This window comes from Triticum aestivum, chromosome 7D (assembly GCF_018294505.1).
Source record: "Triticum aestivum cultivar Chinese Spring chromosome 7D, IWGSC CS RefSeq v2.1, whole genome shotgun sequence".
Classification (NCBI taxonomy): domain Eukaryota; kingdom Viridiplantae; phylum Streptophyta; class Magnoliopsida; order Poales; family Poaceae; genus Triticum; species Triticum aestivum.
This window is the reverse complement of record NC_057814.1, coordinates 524,985,301-525,007,051: the sequence shown is the minus strand read 5'-3', so window position 1 is coordinate 525,007,051 and position 21,751 is coordinate 524,985,301. Positions and strand designations below refer to the sequence as shown.

Genomic DNA, 21,751 nt, shown 5'->3' with positions numbered 1-21,751 from the left:
AGCCATAGAGAATAAATGGATCTTCAAGAAGAAGACTGACGCTGATGGTAATGTTACTGTCTACAAAGCTCGACTTGTCGTAAAAGGTATTCGACAAGTTCAAGGGGTTGACTACGAGTAGACCTTCTCATCCGTAGCGATGCTTAAGTCCATCCGAATCATGTTAGCAATTGCCGCATTTTATGATTATGAAATATGGCAAATGGACGTCAAAACTGCATTCCTTAATGGATTTCTTAAAGAAGAGTTGTATATGATGCAACCAGAAGGTTTTGTCGATCCTAAAGGTGCTAACAAAGTGTGCAAACTCCAGCGATCCATCTATGGACTGGTGCAAGCATCTCGGAGTTGGAATATACGCTTTGATGAGGTGATCAAAGCATATGGTTTTATGCATACTTTTGGTGAAGCCTGTATTTACAAGAAAGTGAGTGGGAGCTCTGTAGCATTTCTGATATTATATGTAGATGACATATTGTTGATTGGAAATGATATTGAATTTCTGGATAGCATAGAAGGATACTTGAATAAGAGTTTTTCAATGAAAGACCTCGATGAAGCTGCTTATATATTGGGCATCAAGATCCATAGAGATAGATCGAGACGCTTAATAGGACTTTCATAAAGCACATACCTTGACAAAGTTTTGAAGAAGTTCAAAATGGATCAGTCAAAGAAAGGGTTCTTTCCTATGTTACAAGGTTTGAAGTTGAGTAAGATTCCAAACCCGACCACGGCAGAAGATAGAGAGAGAGAATGAAAGTCATTCCCTATGCGTCAGCCATAGGTTCTATAAAGTATGCCATGCTGTGTACCAAACCTCTTGAGTACCTTGCCATGAGTTTGGCAAAGGGGTACAATAGTGATCCAGGAGTAGATCACTGGACAGCGGTAAAAAATTGTCCTTAGTTACTTAAGAAGGACTAAGGAGATATTTCTCGGTTATGGAGGTGATAAAGAGTTCGTCGTAAAGGGTTACGTCGATGCAAGCTTTGACACCGATTCGGATGACTCTAAGTCTTGATCTGGATATATATTGTATGTGGGAGCAATTAGCTAGAGTAGCACCATGTAGAACATTGTAGACATAGAAATTTGCAAATAAATGTGACACACCCGTTGACTAAACTTCTCTCACAAGCAAAACATGATCACACCTTAGATCTCTTTGGGTGTTAATCACATGGCGATGTGATTAGATTATTGACTCTAGTAAACCCTTTGGGTGTTGGTCACATGGCGATGTGAACTATGGGTGTTAATCACATGACGATGTGAACTATTGGTGTTAAATCACATGGCGATGTGAACTAGAGTATTCACTTTAGTGCAAGTGGGAGACTGAAGGAAATATGCCCTAGAGGCAATAATAAAGTTGTTATTTTATATTTCCTTATTCATGATTAAGGTTTACTATTCATGCTAGAATTTTATTGATCGGAAACTTAAATACATGTGTGAATACATAAACAAATACCATGTCCCTAGTAAGCCTCTACTAGACTAGCTCGTTGATCAAAGATGGTTATGGTTTCCTAACCATGGACATGTGTTGTCATTTGATAACGAGATAACATCATTAGGAGAATGATGTGATGGACAAGACCCACCCGTTAGCTTAGCATAATGATCGTTCAGTTTATTGCTATTTCTTTCTTCATGTCAAATACTTATTCCTTTGACTATGAGATTATGCAACTCCGAGATACCGGAGGAATACCTTGTGTGCTATCAAACGTCACAACGTAACTGGGTGATCATAAAGATGCTCTACAGGTAACTCCGAAGGTGTTTGTTGAGTTGGCATAGATCGAGATTACGATTTGTCACTCCGAGTATCGGAGAGGTATCTCTGGGCCCTCTCGGTAATACACATCATAAGCTTGCAAGCAAATGACTAAGGAGTTAGTAAAGAGGTGATGTATTACGAAACGAGTAAAGAGACTTGCCGGTAACGAGATTGAACAAGGTATGAAGATACCAGCGATCAAATCTCGGGCGAGTAACATACCGATAGACAAAGGGAATTACGTATGTTGCCATTACGGTTCGACCGATAAAGATCTTCGTAGAATATGTAGGAGCCAATATGGGCATCTAGGTTCCGCTATTGGTTATTGACTGGAGAGGTGTCTCGGTCATGTCTACATAGTTCTCGAACTCGTAGGGTCCGCACGCTTAACGTTCGTTGACGATATAGTGTTATGTGAGTTATGTGATTTGGTGACCGAATGTTGTTTAGAGTCCCGGATGAGATCACAAACACGACGAGGAGTCTCAAAATGGTCAAGAGGTAAAGATTGATATATAGGACGATGGTATTCGGACACCGGGAGTGTTTCAGAGGGTACCGAGTACTTATCGGGTCACCGGAAAGGAGTTTCGGGCACCCCCGGCAAAGCTATGGGCCTTATGGGCCAAGAGAGGGAACACACCAGCCCACAAGGGGCTGGTGCGCCCCTATAGAGGCCGGCCCTATGAGGAGGAGAAGGAAAGAGGGGAGGGAAAGGAAAGTGTGGAGTAGGACTCCCCCTTCCTTCCCTCTCCCCCCTCTTTCCTCCCCCCTTCTTCATACAAGGAATGGGGGGCGCAGGAGGGCAGGAGCCCTAGGGCCGGCGGCCAGCCCCTTGGGGCGCGCCCTGGCTGTCCTAGGCTGCCTCCTCTCCCCTCCCACCTATATATATATGTGGGGAGGGGCGCCACACAAGGACACAACATTGTCTTAGCCGTGTGCGGCAACTGCTACCTCTTGAGCACTGCGTTGGTTTTCCCTTGAAGAGGAAAGGGTGATGCAGCAAAGTAGCGTAAGTATTTCCCTCAGTTTTTGAGAACCAATGTATCAATCCAGTAGGAGGCTACGCGCAAGTCCCTCGCACCTACACAAACAAATAAATCCTCGCAACCAACGCGATAAGGGGTTGTCAATATTTTTGGTATTTTTATGATAAAGATGCAAAGTAAAGAAAGTAAAATAAAAACGGCAACGGAAATAGCTAAGTGTTGGAAGATTAATATGATGGAAAATACCCGGGGGCCATAGGTTTCACTAGTGGCTTCTCTCATGAGCATAAGTATTTTACGGTGGGTGAACAAATTACTGTTGAGCAATTGACAGAATTGAGCATAGTTATGAGAATATCTAGGTATGATCATGTATATAGGCATCACGTCCGAGACAAGTAGACCGACTCCTGCCTGCATCTACTACTATTACTCCACACATCGACCGCTATCCAGCATGCATCTAGAGTATTAAGTTCATAAGAACAGAATAACGCCTTAAGCAAGATGACATGATGTAGAGGGATAAATTCATGCAATATGATAAAAAAAACCATCTTCTTATCCTGGATGGCAACAATACAATACGTGCCTTGCTGCCCCTACTGTCACTGGGAAAGGACACCGCAAGATTGAACCCAAAGCTAAGCACTTCTCCCATTGCAAGAAAGATCAATCTAGTAGGCCAAACCAGACTGATAATTCGAAGAGACTTGCAAAGATAACCAATCATACATAAAAGAATTCAGAAGATTCCAATATTGTTCATAGATAAACTTGATCATAAATCCACAATTCATCGGTCTCAACAAACACACCGCAAAAGAAGATTACATCGAATAGATCTCCACAAGAGAGGGGGAGAACATTGTATTGAGATCCAAAAAGAGAGAGGAAGCCATCTAGCTAATAACTATGGACCCGAAGGTCTGAGGTAAACTACTCACACTTCATCGGAGAGGCTATGGTGTTGATGTAGAAGCCCTCCGTGATCGATGCCCCCTCCAGCGGAGCTCCAGAACAGGCCCCAAGATGGGATCTCGTGGGTACAGAAGGTTGCGGCGGTGGAATTAGGTTTTTGGCTCTGTATCTGATCCTTTGGGGGTACGTAGGTATATATAGGAGGAAGGAGTACGTCGGTGGAGCAACAGGGGGCCCACGAGGGTGGAGGGCGCGCCCAGGGGGTAGGCGCGCCCCCCTACCTCGTGGCTTCCTATTGGCTTTCTTGACGTAGGGTCCAAGTCCCCTGGATCACGTACGTTCCGAAAATCACGTTCCCAAAGGTTTCATTCCGTTTGGACTCCGTTTGATATTCTTTTTCTGCGAAACTCTGAAATAGACCAAAAAACAGCAATTCTGGGTTGGGCCTCTGGTTAATAGGTTAGTCCCAAAATAATATAAAAGTGAATAATAAAGCCCAATAATGTCCAAAACAGAATATAATATAGCATGGATCAATCAAAAATTATAGATACGTTGGAGACGTATCAAGCATCCCCAAGCTTAATACCTGCTCGTCCTCGAGTAGGTAAATGATAAAAACAGAATTTTTGATGCGGAATGCTACTTGGCATAATTTCAATGTAATTCTTCTTAATTGTGGTATGAATATTCAGATCTGAAAGATTCAAGATAAAATTTCATATTGACATAAAAATAATAATACTTCAAGAATACTAACTAAGCAATTATGTCCTCTCAAAATAACATGGCCAAAGAAAGTCCATCCCTACAAAATCATATAGTTTAGTCATGCTCCATTTTCATCACACAAGAATGCTCTCATCATGCACAACCCCGATGACAAGCCAAGCAATTGTTTCATACTTTAGTAATCTCAAACTTTTTCAACCTTCACGCAATACATGAGCGTGAGCCATGGATATAGCACTATGGGTGGAATAGAATATGATGATGGGGGTTATGTGGAGAAGACAAAAAAGGAGAAAGTCTTACATCAATGAGGCTAATCAATGAGCTATGGAGATGCCCATCGATTGATGTTAATGCAAGGAGTAGGGATTGCCATGCAACGGATGCACTAGAGCTATAAATATATGAAAGCTCAACAAAGAAACTAAGTGGGTGTGCATCCAACTTGCTTGCTCACGAAGACCTAGGGCACTTGAGGAGGCCCATTGTCGGAATATACAAGCCAAGTTCTATAATGAAAAATTCCCACTAGTATATGAAAGTGACAAAACAAGAGACTCTCTATCATGAAGATTATGGTGCTACTTTGAAGCACAAGTGTGGTAAAAGGATAGTAACATTGTCCCTTCTCTCTTTTTCTCTCATTTTCTTGGGCCTTCTCTTTTTTATGGCCTTTCTCTCTTTTTTTTATTCCTCACTTGGGACAATGCTCTAGAAAATGATGATCATCACACTTCTATTTATTTACAACTCAATGATTACAACTCGATACTAGAACAAAGTATGACTCTATATGAATGCCTCCGGCGGTATACCGGGATATGCAATGAACCAAGAGTGACATGTATGAAAGAATTATGAACGGTGGCTTTGCCACAAATACTATGTCAACTACATGATCATGCAAAGCAATATAACAATGATGAATGTGTCATGATAAACGGAATGGTGGAAAGTTGCATGGCAATATATCTCGGAATGGCTATGGAAATGCCATAATAGGTAGGTATGGTGGCTGTTTTGAGGAAGATATAAGGAGGTTTATGTGTGAAAGAGCGTATCATATCACGGGGTTTGGATGCACCGGCGAAGTTTGCACCAACTCTCAATGTGAGAAAGGGCAATGCACGCTACCGAAGAGGCTAGCAATGATGGGAAGGTGAGAGTGCGTATAATCCATGGACTCAACATTAGTCATAAAGAACTCACATACTTATTGCAAAAATCTACAAGTCATCAAAAACCAAGCACTACGCGCATGCTCCTAGGGGGTAGATTGGTAGGAAAAGACCATCGCTCGTCCCCGACCGCCACTCATAAGGAGGACAATCAAAGAACACCTCATGTTTCAAATTTGTTACATAACGTTTACCATACGTGCATGCTATGGGACTTGCAAACTTCAACACAAGTATTTATCAAATTCACAACTACTCAACTAGCACAACTTTGATATCACTACCTCCATATCTCAAAACAATCATCAAGCATCAAACTTCTCTTAGTATTCAACACACACATAAGAAAGTTTTTACTATTCTTGAAAACCTAGCATATTATGATTTTTTTAAAGCAAATTACCATGCTATTTAAGACTCTCAAAATAATCTAAGTGAAGCATGAGAGATCAATAGTTTCTATAAAACAAATCCACCACCGTGCTCTAAAAGATATAAGTGAAGTACTAGAGCAAAAACTATATAACTCAAAAGATAGTGAAGCACATAGAGTATTCTAATAATTTCCGAATCATGTGTGTCTATCTCAAAAGGTGTGTACAGCAAGGATGATTGTGGTAAAATAAAAAGCAAAGACACAAATCATACAAGACGCTCCAAGCAAAACACATATCATGTGGTGAATAAAAATATAGCTCCAAGTAAAGTTACCGATGGAAGTAGACGAAAGAGGGGATGCCTTCCGGGGCATCCCCAAGCTTTGGCTTTTTGGTGTCCTTAGACTATCTTGGGGGTGCCATGGGCATACCCAAGCTTAGGCTCTTGCCACTCCTTGTTCCATAATCCATCAAATCTTTCACCCAAAACTTGAAAACTTCACAACACAAAACTTAGCAGAAAATCTCGTAAGCTCCGTTAGCGAAAGAAAACAAAAGACCACTTCAAGGTACTGTAATGAACTCATTATTTATTTATATTGGTGTTAAACCTACTGTATTACAACTTCTCTATGGTTTATAAACTATTTACTAGCCATAGATTCATCAAAATAAGCAAACAACACACGAAAAACAGAATCTGTCAAAAACAGAACAGTCTGTAGTAATCTATAACTAACGCAAACTTCTGGAACTCCCAAAAATCGGGCAAAATAGGACGACCTAGAATTTTTTTTATTGATCAGGGGCAATTGGAATCAATATTTTATCACGTTCTGGTGATTTTTAACAATTATTTTCGTGAACAGAAAGTTTCTGGAATTTTCTGCAAGATCAAATAACTATCATCCAAGAAGATCCTATAGGTTTAACTTGGCACAAACACTAATTAAAACATAAAAACACATCTAACCAGAGGCTAGAACAAATATTTATTCCTAAACATAAGCAAAAAGCAAAAAAAACTAAAAATAAAATTGGGTTGCCTCCCAACAAGCGCTATCGTTTAACGCCCCTAGCTAGGCATAATAGCAAGGATAGATCTAGGTATTGCCATCTTTGGTAGGCAATCCATAAGTGGCTCTCATGATAGATTCATATGGTAATTTTATTTTCTTCCTAGAGAAGTGTTCCATGCCTTTCTTTAATGGAAATTGGAATCTAATATTCCCTTCCTTCATATCAATAATTGCACCAATCGTTCTAAGGAAAGGTCTACCAAGAATAATATGACATGAAGGATTGCAATCTATGTCAAGAACAATAAAATCTATGTGCACATAGTTCCTATTTTCAATAATAAGAACATCATTAATTCTTCCCATAGGTTTCTTAATAGTGAAATCCGCAAGGTGCAAGGTTAAAGACCAATCATCAAAATCACGGAAACCTACCAAATCGCACAAAGTTTTTGGAATCGTGGAAACACTAGCACCCAAATCACACAAAGCATAGCATTCATGATCTTTAATTTTAATTTTAATAGTAGGTTCCCACTCATCATAAAGTTTTCTAGGGATAGAAACTTCCAACTCAAGTTTTTCTTCATAAGATTGCATCAAAGCATCAACGATATGTTTGGTAAAAGCTTTATTTTGACTATAAGCATGAGGAGAATTTAGCACGGATTTCAACAAGGAAATACAATCTATCAAAGATCAATTATCATAATTAAATTCCTTGAAACCCAAAATAGTGGGTCTATTAATATCTAATGTTTTGATCTCTTCAATCCCACTTTTATCAATTTTAACATCAAGATCTAAAAACTCTAAAAAAATTGAACGCCTTCTAGGTAAGGGTGGATCATATTCAGTCCCATCATTATCAAGATTCATATTGCAAAACAAAGATTTAATAGAGGACACATCAATAACTTTTAGATCTTCATCTTTGTTTTCATAAAAAATAGAAGAACACACTTTTATAAAGCAATCTTTCTTAGCACGCATCCTAGCGGTTCTTTCTTTGCACTCATCAATGGAAATTCTCATGGCTTTGAGAGGCTCATTGATATCATGCTTAGGAGGAATAGATCTCAGTTTCAAAGAATCAACATCAAGAGAAATTCTATCAACGTTCCTAGCCAATTCATCAACTTTAAGCAATTTTTCTTGAAGCAAGGCATTGAAATTCTTTTGCGAATTCATAAATTCCTTAACACTAGTCTCAAATTCGGAGGGCATCTTATTAAAATTTCCATAGGAATTGGTGTAGGAATTACCATAATTATTAGAGGAATTACTAGGATAAGGCCTAGGATTAAAGTTTCCCATATACGCGTTGTTACCAAAATTATTCCTACCAACAAAATCCACATCCATAGATTCATTATTATTCTCAATCAAAGTAGACAAGGGCATATCATTAGGATCAGAAGAAACATTTTTATTAGCAAATAATTTCATAAGTTCATCCATCTTTCCACTCAAAACATTAATTTCTTCTATCGCATGCACTTTTTTATTAGTAGATCTTTCAGTGTGCCATTGAGAATAATTAACCATAATATTATCTAGGAGTTTAGTAGCTTCTCCTAAAGTGATTTCCATAAAAGTGCCTCCCGTGGCCGAATCTAAAAGATTTCTAGAAGCAAAATTCAATCCGGCATAAAAATTTTGTATAATAATCCACAAATTTAAACCATGAGTGGGGCAATTACGTATCATTAATTTCATCCTCTCCCAAGCTTGTGCAACATGTTCATGATCAAGTTGCTTAAAATTCATAATATCGTTTCTAAGAGAGATAATCTTAGCGGGAGGAAAATACTTAGAGATAAAAGTATCTTTGCACTTATTCCAAGAATCAATACTATTTTTAGGCAAAGACGAAAACCAAGCTTTAGCACGATCTCTAAGCGAAAAAGGAAATAGCTTCAATTTAACAATATCATTGTCAACATGTTTCTTCTTTTGCATATCACATAAATCAACGAAGCTATTTAGATGAGTAGCGGCATCTTCACTAGGAAGGCCGGCGAATTGATCTTTCATGACAAGATTCAACAAAGCAGCATTGATTTCACAAGATTCAGTATCGGTAAGAGGAGCAATCGGAGTGCTAAGAAAATCATTATTGTTGGTATTGGTAAAGTCACATAATTTGGTATTATCTTGAGCCATCGTGACAAACAAGCAATCCAACACACAAGCAAACAAGAAGCAAGCGAAAAAGAGGCGAACGAAAAAGAGAGGGCGAATAAAACAGCAAGGGTGAAGTGGGGGAGAGGAAAACGAGAGGCAAATGGCAAATAATGTAATGCGGGAGATAAGGGTTTGTGATGGGTACTTGGTATGTTGGCTTTTGCGTAGACCTCCCCGGCAACGGCGCCAGAAATCCTTCTTGCTACGTCTTGAGCACTGCGTTGGTTTTCCCTTGAAGAGGAAAGGGTGATGCAACAAAGTAGCGTAAGTATTTCCCTCAGGTTTTGAGAATCAAGGTATCAATCCAGTAGGAGGCTACGTGCAAGTCCCTCGCACCTACACAAACAAATAAATCCTCGCAACCAACGCGATAAGGGGTTGTCGATCCTACACGGTCACTTACGAGAGTGAGATCTGATAGATATGATAGGATAATATTTTTGGTATTTTTATGATAAAGATGCAAAGTAAAGAAAGTAAAATAAAAACGGCAACGGAAATAGCTAAGTGTTGGAAGATTAATATGATGGAAAATACCCGGGGGCCATAGGTTTCACTAGTGGCTTCTCTCATGAGCATAAGTATTTTACGGTGGGTGAACAAATTACTGTTGAGCAATTGACAGAATTGAGCATAGTTATGAGAATATCTAGGTATGATCATGTATATAGGCATCACGTCCGAGACAAGTAGACCGACTCCTGCCTGCATCTACTACTATTACTCCACACATCGACCGCTATCCAGCATGCATCTAGAGTATTAAGTTCATAAGAACAGAATAACGCCTTAAGCAAGATGACATGATGTAGAGGGATAAATTCATGCAATATGATAAAAAACCATCTTCTTATCCTGGATGGCAACAATACAATACGTGCCTTGCTGCCCCTACTGTCACTGGGAAAGGACACCGCAAGATTGAACCCAAAGCTAAGCACTTCTCCCGTTGCAAGAAAGATCAATCTAGTAGGCCAAACCAGACTGATAATTCGAAGAGACTTGCAAAGATAACCAATCATACATAAAAGAATTCAGAAGATTCCAATATTGTTCATAGATAAACTTGATCATAAATCCACAATTCATCGGTCTCAACAAACACACCGCAAAAGAAGATTACATCGAATAGATCTCCACAAGAGAGGGGGAGAACATTGTATTGAGATCCAAAAAGAGAGAGGAAGCCATCTAGCTAATAACTATGGACCCGAAGGTCTGAGGTAAACTACTCACACTTCATCGGAGAGGCTATGGTGTTGATGTAGAAGCCCTCCGTGATCGATGCCCCCTCCAGCGGAGCTCCAGAACAGGCCCCAAGATGGGATCTCGTGGGTACAGAAGGTTGCAGCGGTGGAATTAGGTTTTTGGCTCTGTATCTGATCCTTTGGGGGTACGTAGGTATATATAGGAGGAAGGAGTACGTCGGTGGAGCAACAGGGGGCCCACGAGGGTGGAGGGCGCGCCCAGGGGGTAGGCGCGCCCCCCTACCTCGTGGCTTCCTATTGGCTTTCTTGACGTAGGGTCCAAGTCCCCTGGATCACGTACGTTCCGAAAATCACGTTCCCAAAGGTTTCATTCCGTTTGGACTCCGTTTGATATTCTTTTTCTGCGAAACTCTGAAATAGACCAAAAAACAGCAATTCTGGGTTGGGCCTCTGGTTAATAGGTTAGTCCCAAAACTAATATAAAAGTGAATAATAAAGCCCAATAATGTCCAAAACAGAAGATAATATAGCATGGAGCAATCAAAAATTATAGATACGTTGGAGACATATCAGCACCCCCGTCCACCGTTTACTCCCTCGGTCATATTTTCATAGTGCTTAGGCGAAGCCCTGCAGAGATCACTTCACCATCACCGTCACTACGCTGTCGTGCTGTCGGAACTCATCCACTACCTCGCCGTCTTGCTGGATCAAGAAGGCGCGGACGTCACCGAGCTGAACGTGTGCTGAACGCGGAGGTGTCGTACGTTCGATACTCAATCGGTTGGATCATGAAGAAATGTTCGACTACATCAACCGCGTTGTGAAACGCTTCCGCTTACGGTCTACGAGGGTATGTCGACACACTCTTCCTCCTCGTTGCTATGCATCTCCATGGATAGAACATTGCATGTGCGTAGAATTTTTTGTGTTTTGCGTGCAACATTCCCCAACATGCTACTTCTTCACTTCGCCTTCAATCTTCTCGACTGCAGTCACTTTTCCTCAGACACTCCGAACGAATATTGGTTCACGACATCAATAATTTTAAGGGGTCAATTCCTTTGATACAATCTTTCGCTTCCACGTCTTCTCAACATGTAGCTCATCCTTCTCTGCAAAGCAGATAATCTTCAGTGAAGTTCTTCGAACTTCTCTCCGCATACAACATTCTTCTCGGGCTTGCATGGACTCTTTCTCTCTCTGTGCACTAGCAAACAAATCAGTCAATTACTGTTTCTAGCAACAATCTCCAAAACACAATGGGGCAAACTATTGCACCAACATATATGTTCGCTTTTGTGGATCATAGATGAAAACTAATGGCTTCGAATGATGCTTTGAAAATGTTGATTGGCCAAGTCACAACTATGATGGACTGGACTGAAACCTCATCGAGTTATACACAACCAGAAGAGGTGCATACAAATAATTGTTCTTCTTTTGCATATACGTTGCACATGATAATACAAAAGGTGTATTTCTATATAAGTTTATTTTTGCAGATTATAATAGAGATGAAGATGTATTATGTCGACATTAAAAAATAATCCATCGACAAGGGTCCCGTGGCGATATCATTGAAAGGGCCAAAGATTCACCGAGTTTATACAACAATACACATATATCATTGAAGGCACGTGGCAATGCACGGGCGTTCTACTAGTAAGGTCTAATTTGAAAGAGCTCGGTATAAGGATTCCAACGGTTAAAATGGATCTGAATTTCTGATACATGCTCTGAAAGCTATGCCTTTTTAAAATTTGAAACCCGAATTTAAGGCACAAAGCAAACTCTGCATGGTGTGAATGCATTAATTGCAGGGGCATGAGTCCATCACATGGAAAGGAACATGTGGTATGGTTAGTTTTTCATTTGTTTTTTAGCTTATTTCCCTTGTCAAGGATGACCAGGGACAAAAACCTTTCCAAAACAATGGCCACCATGTCAAATGATTGGCTGGTAAATTTTTCTTAGCTCCTTTTCCTTTCCCACCATTGGCTCGTTAGATGCGTCCAAATAAGAGTAATGCTACATCTACAAAGGTTTACTTAAAGATTTTACGTACAAACTGTTGTGAAGTATTGTGATTGGTAATTGGGGGATACGGGGGTCCACCCCACTTAAAATCAGGGGGGAGAGAGAGAATTAGTTTGGAAGGTTAAGAGTAGCCACAGTAGGAGTAACTTCAGTAGTAACATTGAGTACAACTCTGCAAATTTGCCTATGTGACAATGAGTTAATGAGGAGAGAGATAGTTTGAGTAATAGCTAGTTACCGAGTCTGTAACCTAATAAGTGAAGCTTTGCATGACATCACACTTAGGTTGGTCGTAATGGTAGTATCATGCATGCTAACAAGGCAATTTTGATGAGGTGTCATACAATTAAATGAAGAAAGAGATAGTTGAGTATCATATCATGATATTGTATCATAATAAATGCTATGCTAATATATGTCATGCATGACAATAAATAAAGTATTACATGATACTAATATATGATACTCTCTCCGTTCCATAATATAAGGTGTATTCGTTTCTGTCCAAGTCAACCATTTAAATGTTTGACCAAGATTATACAATAAAATAACACTTTTGCGAGAACTCATCTAGATGAGATATAATTTGGTCTCGTTCACATTTTATAGCCATTGGATGTGATGCTATAAGATGCGTGTGTGCTGATGTGAGTTGTATCTGTTCTTGTTTTCTAGGTGAATGAGACCAAATTATATCTCATCTAGATGAGTGCTACGTACTCCTTATAGATAAAATATGAAACTACTTTTCATGATGGATCAAATGCTATAAATTTCATATTGTGGATATTGATATCCTTTTCTGAAAACACGGTCAAACATGCACTCATTTGACTTTTGAAAAAAGAAATATACCTTATATAAAAAAACGAATGGAGTACTATGCATTAAGGAGGTAGTATCATATACTAATATCATATGCATGATACTAGTATATGATACTCCCGATTATAACCAGCCTTATGTTAGTACCCACTATAAATGTAGTAACATAGTCTAGGGATATATGTATGTTATTCGTGTATGTTACTCTTGCTAGTCTAAGTAAACATTTGTAAGTCTTTGTAGGCCTACAATTATTGTCCAAGTAATTAAGATCATACTATGCGTCTAGTGTGTACCTACCATACCTCAAATAGTACGTAGGACCAATGATACAGGAAGCCATTTCGCAAAAAAAAAAATGATACAGGAAAGCAAAATGAAGTTACGCAACCAACAGTGACGTGTTGTAGCGACGGCCGGATCGGGTGCAGAGTTGCTGTTGGAGATTACTACTACTCCCGTACTCCCAATTGGAGTGTTCTTATTGCCAATGGTTTCTTCCTTCTTCCTATATATAGGACGCCAAGCAACACCAACCAGAGCCGCCATTAAGTCTACGAGTTGGCCGACCTGCCGTTTGCCAGAATGATGGATACCGCGGCGCACGTTCTCGTGTTCCCTTGGCCACGGCAGGGGCACATCAACCCCATTCTCCATTTCGCCACCACCCTCGTCAACGCCGGCGTCCAAGTCAGCTTCCTCCACACCGAGCGCAACCTCCGCCGTCTCGCCCAGGCGCCTCTGCCGGGCCTCCGCTTGCTTTCTATCCCCGACGGCCTCCCCGACGACCAACCCTGCAGCTTCTTGGATCTCATGGAGTCCATGTGCACGACCGGCAGCGCCGCGTACCGTGCCCTGCTCCTCTCGCTTCTCTCCGCCGTTGATGCGCCGGTGACATGCGTTGTCGCCGATGGCACCATGCCGTTCGCCTTCGACATCGCCGAGGAGCTCGGCATCCCAGCGCTCGCCTTCGCCCCGCACAGCGCGTGCAGCTACCTGGCGCTCCTGTCCATGCCCAAGCTCCTCGAGCTCGGCGAGACCGCCTTCCCTGCGGACGACCCGGTGCGTGGCGTCCCGGGGATGGAGGGCTTCTTCCGTCGACGTGACCTTCCTCGTGGTCTCTCCTGCGCTGAAAAAGGCGGCGAAGACCCCTTGGTGCTAAAGCTTGCTGAGGTCACCGCTCGTAGCTGCAAGGCGCGTGCGCTCATAATCAACACCGCTGCGTCCATGGAGGGGCCAGCGCTCGCTCACATCGCGTCGTGCGCATGCGAGGTCTTCGCCGTCGGCCCACTGCACGCCATGTCGAGGATAGCCGCAAGTGCGAGCCTGTGGCGGGAGGACGACGGGTGCATGGCCTGGCTGGACAGCCACGACGACCGGTCCGTCGTGTACGTGAGCCTGGGGAGCCTCGCCGTGATCACCCAGGAGCAGTTCACCGAGTTCCTCTCTGGCCTGGCAGCCACCGGGTACGCCTTCCTCTGGGTGCTCCGGCCGGGCATGGTCCAGATGACCAGCTCCGCGCTCCTCCGAGAAACCGTCGCGGCAGTGGGAGGCCGCAACGGACGTGTCGTCGAGTGGGCTCCTCAGCGGGACGTATTGCGCCACCGGGCGGTGGGCTGCTTCCTGACACACGCTGGATGGAACTCGACGCTGGAATGCGCCGTCGAGGGTGTGCCGATGGTGTGCTGGCCCTTCTTCGCCGACCAGCAGACCAACAGCCGCTTCGTTGGCGCCGTGTGGAGGACGGGGCTAGACATGAAGGACGTCTGCGACAGACGCGTCGTGGAGAGGACGGTGAGGGAGGTCATGGTGTCCGACGAGATTAAGGAGGCGGCCCAAGCCATGGCACAACAGTTGAGGCTGGATGTCGCGGAGGTGGGGTCGTCATCGTTCGAGTTCGAGCGGCTCGTCCGCTTCATCAGGGAGCTCAACATCAGCTCCAGGATCTCTGATGAAGCCTAGAAAGAATGAAGAACTAGTACAGGCTGGTAACAATTTGCTAGACACTTTTGGACTAAAATAAACGTATTTTTTAGTGCCACCATCAGTATATGCAGAGCGGTCATGTTTTTCTTAAAAACTATTGGCTCCATCCCATAATATAAAAGTGTTGTTGTCATTAGCATAGTGTCAAAAACGTTCTTATATTGAACGTAGAGAGTAGATAATTTCTCATTTGCGTTGTAAAGGAATATAATAATTTAAAGTATTAAGTTGATCCAAAGATTAGTATGAGTTGGCTATGACGACTTGGTGGATGGGCTCCTAGCCCAAGAGCAAAAACAGCCCTCCGCCATATGGCACCGCATGTACGGATATAAGTGCGTATGCCGAAACCATTAATTAAAGAGTATTCATTGCAAAGATCATTTTTATATTTTCAGGTGGTGACAAGTGGCGTGCTGTATGTACGCCATTTTTTTCGCAACCTGAGAGTTTTTCCTTTTTTTCGTAGATCCGTTTATTCAAAACGTTTTATCTCTTAAACTGTGCGTTCAAATCTATAACCGTTTTCATCGTTGGATTCCTCGCGCCGAGATCTTCAAAACTAGATTTCATGTTGATAGGTTTTGATGAACTTTTTCTTAAAAAAAACGGACGAAAAAACCAAACCGGGAGCACGGTTTTTTTCCCTTTCCGAAAGAGACACGCCTGTTCCTCTCGCGAAATCACAACCATGCCTCTCGCGAAATCACAACCGTGCCTCTCGCGGAAGCAAAGCCGTGCCTCTCACGGAAGGAAAAAAAAGAGAAAACACGTTTTTCCCCGTTTCCGAGGAGGCACGGCCGTGCCTCTCGTGAAAGCACAACCATGCCTCTGCGGAAGCAAAATCGTGCCTCTCGCAAAAAAAAAAAATAGAAAATATGTTTCTTTTCTCGTTTCCTCGCGGAAGCACAACCACGTCTCTCGCGAAAGCAAAATCGTGCCTCTCGCGGAAGGAAAAAAATAGAAAATGCATTTTTTCGTTTCCGAGAGGCACGGCCGTGACTCTCGCGAAAGCACAACCGTGCTTCTCGTGGAAGCAAAACTGTACCTCTCGCGGAAGGAAAATAAAACAGAACACACGTTTTTTTTCGTTTCCAAAAGGCACGGCTGAGATTCTCGCGAAAGCAAAACCGTGCCTCTCGCGGAAGCAAAACCGTTACTCGTGGAAGAAAAAAGAAAAAAGAAAACGCATTTTTTACGCAATTTTTTTTCGATCCAAAAGCTAAGGTAGACCGGTGGAAAACCGAAACGTCGAAAAAAAAACAAAAAAAATTAAAAAGCCTAAAACGCATGCGAAAAAATTAAAAAAAAAAAACAAAATCCGGAGGGCGCGACACGTGACGGGCGGCTGAGAGCGTGCCAAGTGGCGTTGTAGGCTCCCGAAGGAGCGCTCGTCAACTAGTTGCTCCCTCCGTATACACATGCATATGGTATATATCTGTATTCCCAGCCCGTATACTGCATTAAGTCAAATCATAGCAAGACCCACTGGTCAAGTCATTATCAAGTACATGCGCATGCACTGTCTCCTCCCCATCTCACACCTACAGGAAGTCATGGAAGAAACAAACCCTTACTTTTATTTTCTCTTTCACAATTTTAATCATTCGTATCTTTTGAACCATAATTTTGTTTCTGAAACAATTTATATATTTGAGCTTCTGTCGTCAATACCTTTTGAAAAAGATCAATCTAGGATAAATTTCAAACATGTTTTAATTTCAAGGTTTCAATCCAGTTATTTCACTCAATCTGTTTCAATCTACTTACCCAAACATGTTTTAATTTTGAACAAGAGTGAAATAAGTTTTCTGAAATGAAAACCATTTCAAAAGAAATATGTTAAACAAATCTATTTTAAAAGAAATATGGGAAACAAACCTATTTCACATTTCATATGTTGATTTTTTTAAAAAAATATGTGGACGAGTGAAATTCGTGTGTGGACTGCTTAGAACAAAAACGAATGAGTGAAATAAGTTAACTGGAACCAAAAAAATTATATTTGCGACGATGAGTGCACAAATATTCAAAACAAACCTATTTCAAAAGAAATATCTGAACAAACCTATTTCACTAGAAAGTATGTGAAACAAACCTATTTCACAAATTTCAAATGTTGAAATTTTAAAATATTTGGAAGAGTGAAATATGTGTGGGGACCGCTTAGACAAAACAAATCAGTAAAATATGTTTTTGAATGAAATAAGTTAACTTAAACTAAAAAATTATATTTGTGACGATGAGTGCACAAATATTCAAAAGAAATATGTGAGGCAAACCTATTTCACTAGAAAAATTTGAAACAAACCTATTTCATACATTTCATATGTTGGAATTTTTGTAAAATATTTGAACGAGTGAAATATGTGTGGGGACTACGTACTTAGAACAAAAGGAATGAGTAAAATGTGTTTTTGAGTGAAATAAGTTAGTGAAACTGAAAAATTGTATTTGTGAAGATGAGTGAACATATTCAAAAGAAACCTATTTGAAAATAAATATGTGAACCATACCTATTTCAAAAGAAATATGTGAAACAAACATATTTCACATTCCATATGTTGAAACTTTTGTGAAATATGTGGATGAGTGAAATCTGTGTGGGGACTTCTTAGAACAATAGGAATGTGTGAAATGAGTTAATCAAAACTAAAATATGATATTGGATTTTAACATTTCAACATATTTGTGCTTCTGGCGTCAATACCTTTAGAACAAGATTAATCTAGGTTAAATTTCAAGCATGTTTTAATTTCAAGGTTTCAATCCAGTCATTTTCACTCAATCTATTTCAATCCACTTATTCAAACACGTTTTAATTTTGACCAAGAGTGAAATAAGTGTTCCGAATAAAAACTATTTCAAAAGAAATATGTTAAACAAACCTATTTCAAAAGAAATATGGGAAACGAAACTATTTCACATCCCATATGTTGATTTTTTTAAAAAAATATGTGGACGAGTGAAATACGTGTAGGGACTGCTAAGAACAAAAACGAACGAGTGAAATATGTTTTTGAGTGAAATAAGTTAACTGAAACCAAAAATAATAATATTTGTGACGATGAGTGGCCAAATTTTCAAAAGAAATATCTGAAACAAATCTATTTCACTAGAAATATGTGAAACAAACCTATTTCACAAATTTCAAATGTTGGAATTTTAAAATATTTGGACGAGTGAAATATGTGTGGGGACTGCTTAGAACAAAAGAATGAGTAAAATATGTTTTTGAGTGAAATAAGTTAATTGAAACTAAAAAATTATATTTGTGGTGATGAGTGGACAAATATTCTAAAGAAACCTATTTCAAAATAAATATGTGAGACAAACCTATTTCACTAGAAATATTTGAAACAAACCTATTTCACACATTTCATATGTTAAATTTTTGTAAAATATTTGAACATGTGAAATATGTGTGGGGACTACGTACTTAGTATAAAAGGATGAGTAAAATGTGTTTTCAATTAAATAAGTTACTGAAACTGAAAAGTTATATTTGTGAAGATGAGTGAACAAATATTCAAAAGAAACCTATTTTAAAGGAAATATGTGCAACAAACCTACTCCCTCCGTTCCAAAATAGATGACTCAACTTTGTGTACAAAGTTGAGTCATCTATTTTGGAACGGAGGGAGTATTTCATATTCCATATGTTGAAACTTTTGTGAAATATGTGGATGAGTGAAATCTATGTGGGGACTTCTTAGAAAAACACGAATGCGTGAAATGAGTTAATCAAAACTGAAAAATGATATTAGGTTTTAACATTTCAACCCACCTATATCTATGTTAGTCATTCAATTTTCAGCGTGTGAAACAACTTATAACAACACCAATGAGTGAAATATGTTTTTGAGAAACTAGTTCTTTGATGAAATACCGAAGGTATATGTTCAAAGTATGCATTTATGATCTTCAAAGAAAAAATGACAACCGGGTCCTTCAGTACCGCCCCTCTTCAGCAGTCAGCACATGTCGAATTCACGCTAAATTGTCATCAATGACGTAGCCAACCTGATTGATGAGTGAGCAGATATTAAAAAGTGGAAGGAGCAACGTAGCTTCGCTCTTTGGCATGAGTAACGGGTTATACCAACTCAAGTTCTCTTCCACAACGACATGTGCAGAGATGCTACTGTAGATTGATGCACATGTGCAGAGGGCTCTTCTAGCAAATGGTTTATTACTCCATCACGCTTGTAGCAAACGCCGGCCCGAGCTTCCACTAAATCTAAGAGTTGGACGGCCTGCCGATTTGCCGCGGTGATGGATGATGCCGCGGTGCACGTTCTCGTGTTCCCTTGGCCACGGCAGGGACACATCAACCCCATGCTCCATTTCGCCACCGCCCTCGTCGACGCCGGCGTCCAAGTTACCTTCCTCCACACCGAGCGCAACCTCCGTCGTCTTGCTCAGGCGCCTCCGCCGGGCCTCCGCTTGCTGTCCATCCCCGACGGCCAACCCGACGGTCACCCTCCCGGCTTCTTGGAGCTCCTGGAGTCCATGTCCACGACCGGCAGCGCGGCGTACCGGGCCCTGCTCTCTGCTGCCGATGCGCCGGTGACATGCGTTGTCGCCGACAGCACCATTCCGTTCGCCTTCGACATCGCCGAGGAGCTCGGCATCCCATCGCTCGCCTTCGTCACGCACAGCGCGTGCAGTTACCTGGCGATCCTATCTATGCCCAAGCTCGTCGAGCTCGGCGAGACCGCCTTCCCTGCAGACGACCTGGTGCGTGGCGTTCCGGGGATGGAGGGCTTCCTCCGGCGACGAGATCTCCCACGTGGACTCTGCTGCGCTGAAAGAGGCGGCGAAGACCCCTTGGTGCTCAAGATCGCCGAGGTCACCGCTCGTACCAGCAAGGCACGTGCACTCATAGTCAACACCGCCGCGTCCATGGAGCGGTCAGCGCTCGCCCACATCGCGTCGTGCACAACCGACGTCTTCGCCGTAGGCCCGCTTCACGCGAGGTCGAGGTTCGCCGCAAGCGCGAGCCTGTGGCGGGAGGACGACGAGTGCATGGCATGGCTGGACGGCCACGACGACCGGTCCGTCGTGTACGTGAGCCTGGGGAGCCTCGCCGTGATCACGCATGAGCAGTTCACTGAATTCCTCGCCGGCCTGGCAGCCACCGGGTACGCCTTCCTCTGGGTGCTCCGGCCGGACATGGTCCAAATGGCCAGCTCCGCGCTCCTCCGAGAGGCCGTCGGGGCAGCCGAGGGCGGCAGAGGGCGCGTCATCGAGTGGGCTCCTCAGCGCGACGTGTTGCGGCACCGGGCGGTGGGCTGCTTCCTGACACACGCAGGATGGAACTCGACGCTGGAGTGCGCCGTCGAGGGCGTGCCGATGGTGTGCTGGCCCTTCTTCGTCGACCAGCAGACCAACAGCCGCTTCGTGGATGCCGTGTGGAGGACGGGGCTGGACATGAAGGACATCTGCGACAGAGGTGCCGTGGAGAGGACAGTGAGGGAGGTCATGGTGTCCGACGAGATCTGGGGGGTGGCCCAAGCCATGGCGCAACAGTTGAGGCTCGATGTCGCGGAGACGGGGTCGTCGTCCTCTGATTTCGAACGGCTCGTCCACTTCATCGGGGAGCTGAAGCACTGTGTGAAGCCTAGCTCAGGCTGAACAACAGCTTTGCCTCACCCACCTGAAAGTAAGGGGGATGAAAAGTATTATAGGAAAGGCCAGTAATCAGCCCGTAATGGGCCCGTGAGTTTAGCATTTTTGGGCTAAACAATGCTCTCTCCCACGGCTGCCTCTAGGTGTACAGGTGTACGGCGACCCCGCGACAGTTAGGGAGCTCCGCGATCTCGTGGAGGCGTGTGCGCCGTCGATCCTTTGCATTGTTGAAACTCAACTTGCGAAGGCCCGAGTGGAGGGATTGGCTGTTTCTTTAGGTTTTTCAGGATGTTTTGCAGTTCCAAGTAACGGTCGTAGTGGTGGTTTATGTATTTTTTGAAAAGATCATGTTAATCTCGCAATAAAGAACTTTTCGCAGTACCACATAGACTCATGGATTTCACAACCAGGTGCTGATGATTGGCGTTTATCATGCTTTTATGGTGAAGCCAACAGAAGTCCGAGGCATAACACATGGGAGACGATGAAGAGATTACGAGGGGAAAGTACACTTCCTTAGGTGTGCATTGGAGACTTTAACGAGGTGCTGCGCCCGGAGGAGCACATGGGTACTAGCACTCGAGACAGTGGTCTGATCGCAGGCTTCAGAGAGGCTGTGGATGTGTGTGAGCTTGCTGATTTTGGCTACAAAGGCCTTGATTGGACGTGAGAAAAGAGAGTCAGGGGAGGCGAGTTCTGTAGGGTGCGACTGGATCGTGCGCTGGCTAGTCCTAGTTGGTCAGCGCTGTTCCCTTTTGCATCTCTTGAGCACCTAACAGCAGCCAAGTCAGATCACTGTCCCATTCTGCTTAATACAGAGCTGGAGACAACAAGTATGAGGCACGCTCTAAAAAAACCCTTTCGAT

General features: G+C 42.4%; 2 protein-coding genes across 2 annotated transcripts; both read left to right on the top strand.

The window, feature by feature from the left end:
• The first annotated feature begins 13,799 nt into the window (after nucleotides 1-13,799).
• On the top strand, nucleotides 13,800-15,488 carry LOC123166714 (myricetin 3-O-rhamnoside 1,2-glucosyltransferase UGT709G2-like). Its single transcript, XM_044584508.1, has one exon. The coding sequence runs from the start codon at nucleotides 13,854-13,856 to the stop codon at nucleotides 15,228-15,230; it is 1,377 nt and encodes a 458-aa protein (XP_044440443.1). The 5' UTR covers nucleotides 13,800-13,853; the 3' UTR covers nucleotides 15,231-15,488.
• A 3,867-nt stretch (nucleotides 15,489-19,355) lies between these two features.
• LOC123170897 (myricetin 3-O-rhamnoside 1,2-glucosyltransferase UGT709G2) lies at nucleotides 19,356-21,266 on the top strand. Its single transcript, XM_044588616.1, has one exon. The coding sequence runs from the start codon at nucleotides 19,530-19,532 to the stop codon at nucleotides 20,889-20,891; it is 1,362 nt and encodes a 453-aa protein (XP_044444551.1). The 5' UTR covers nucleotides 19,356-19,529; the 3' UTR covers nucleotides 20,892-21,266.
• Nucleotides 21,267-21,751: the final 485 nt, after the last annotated feature.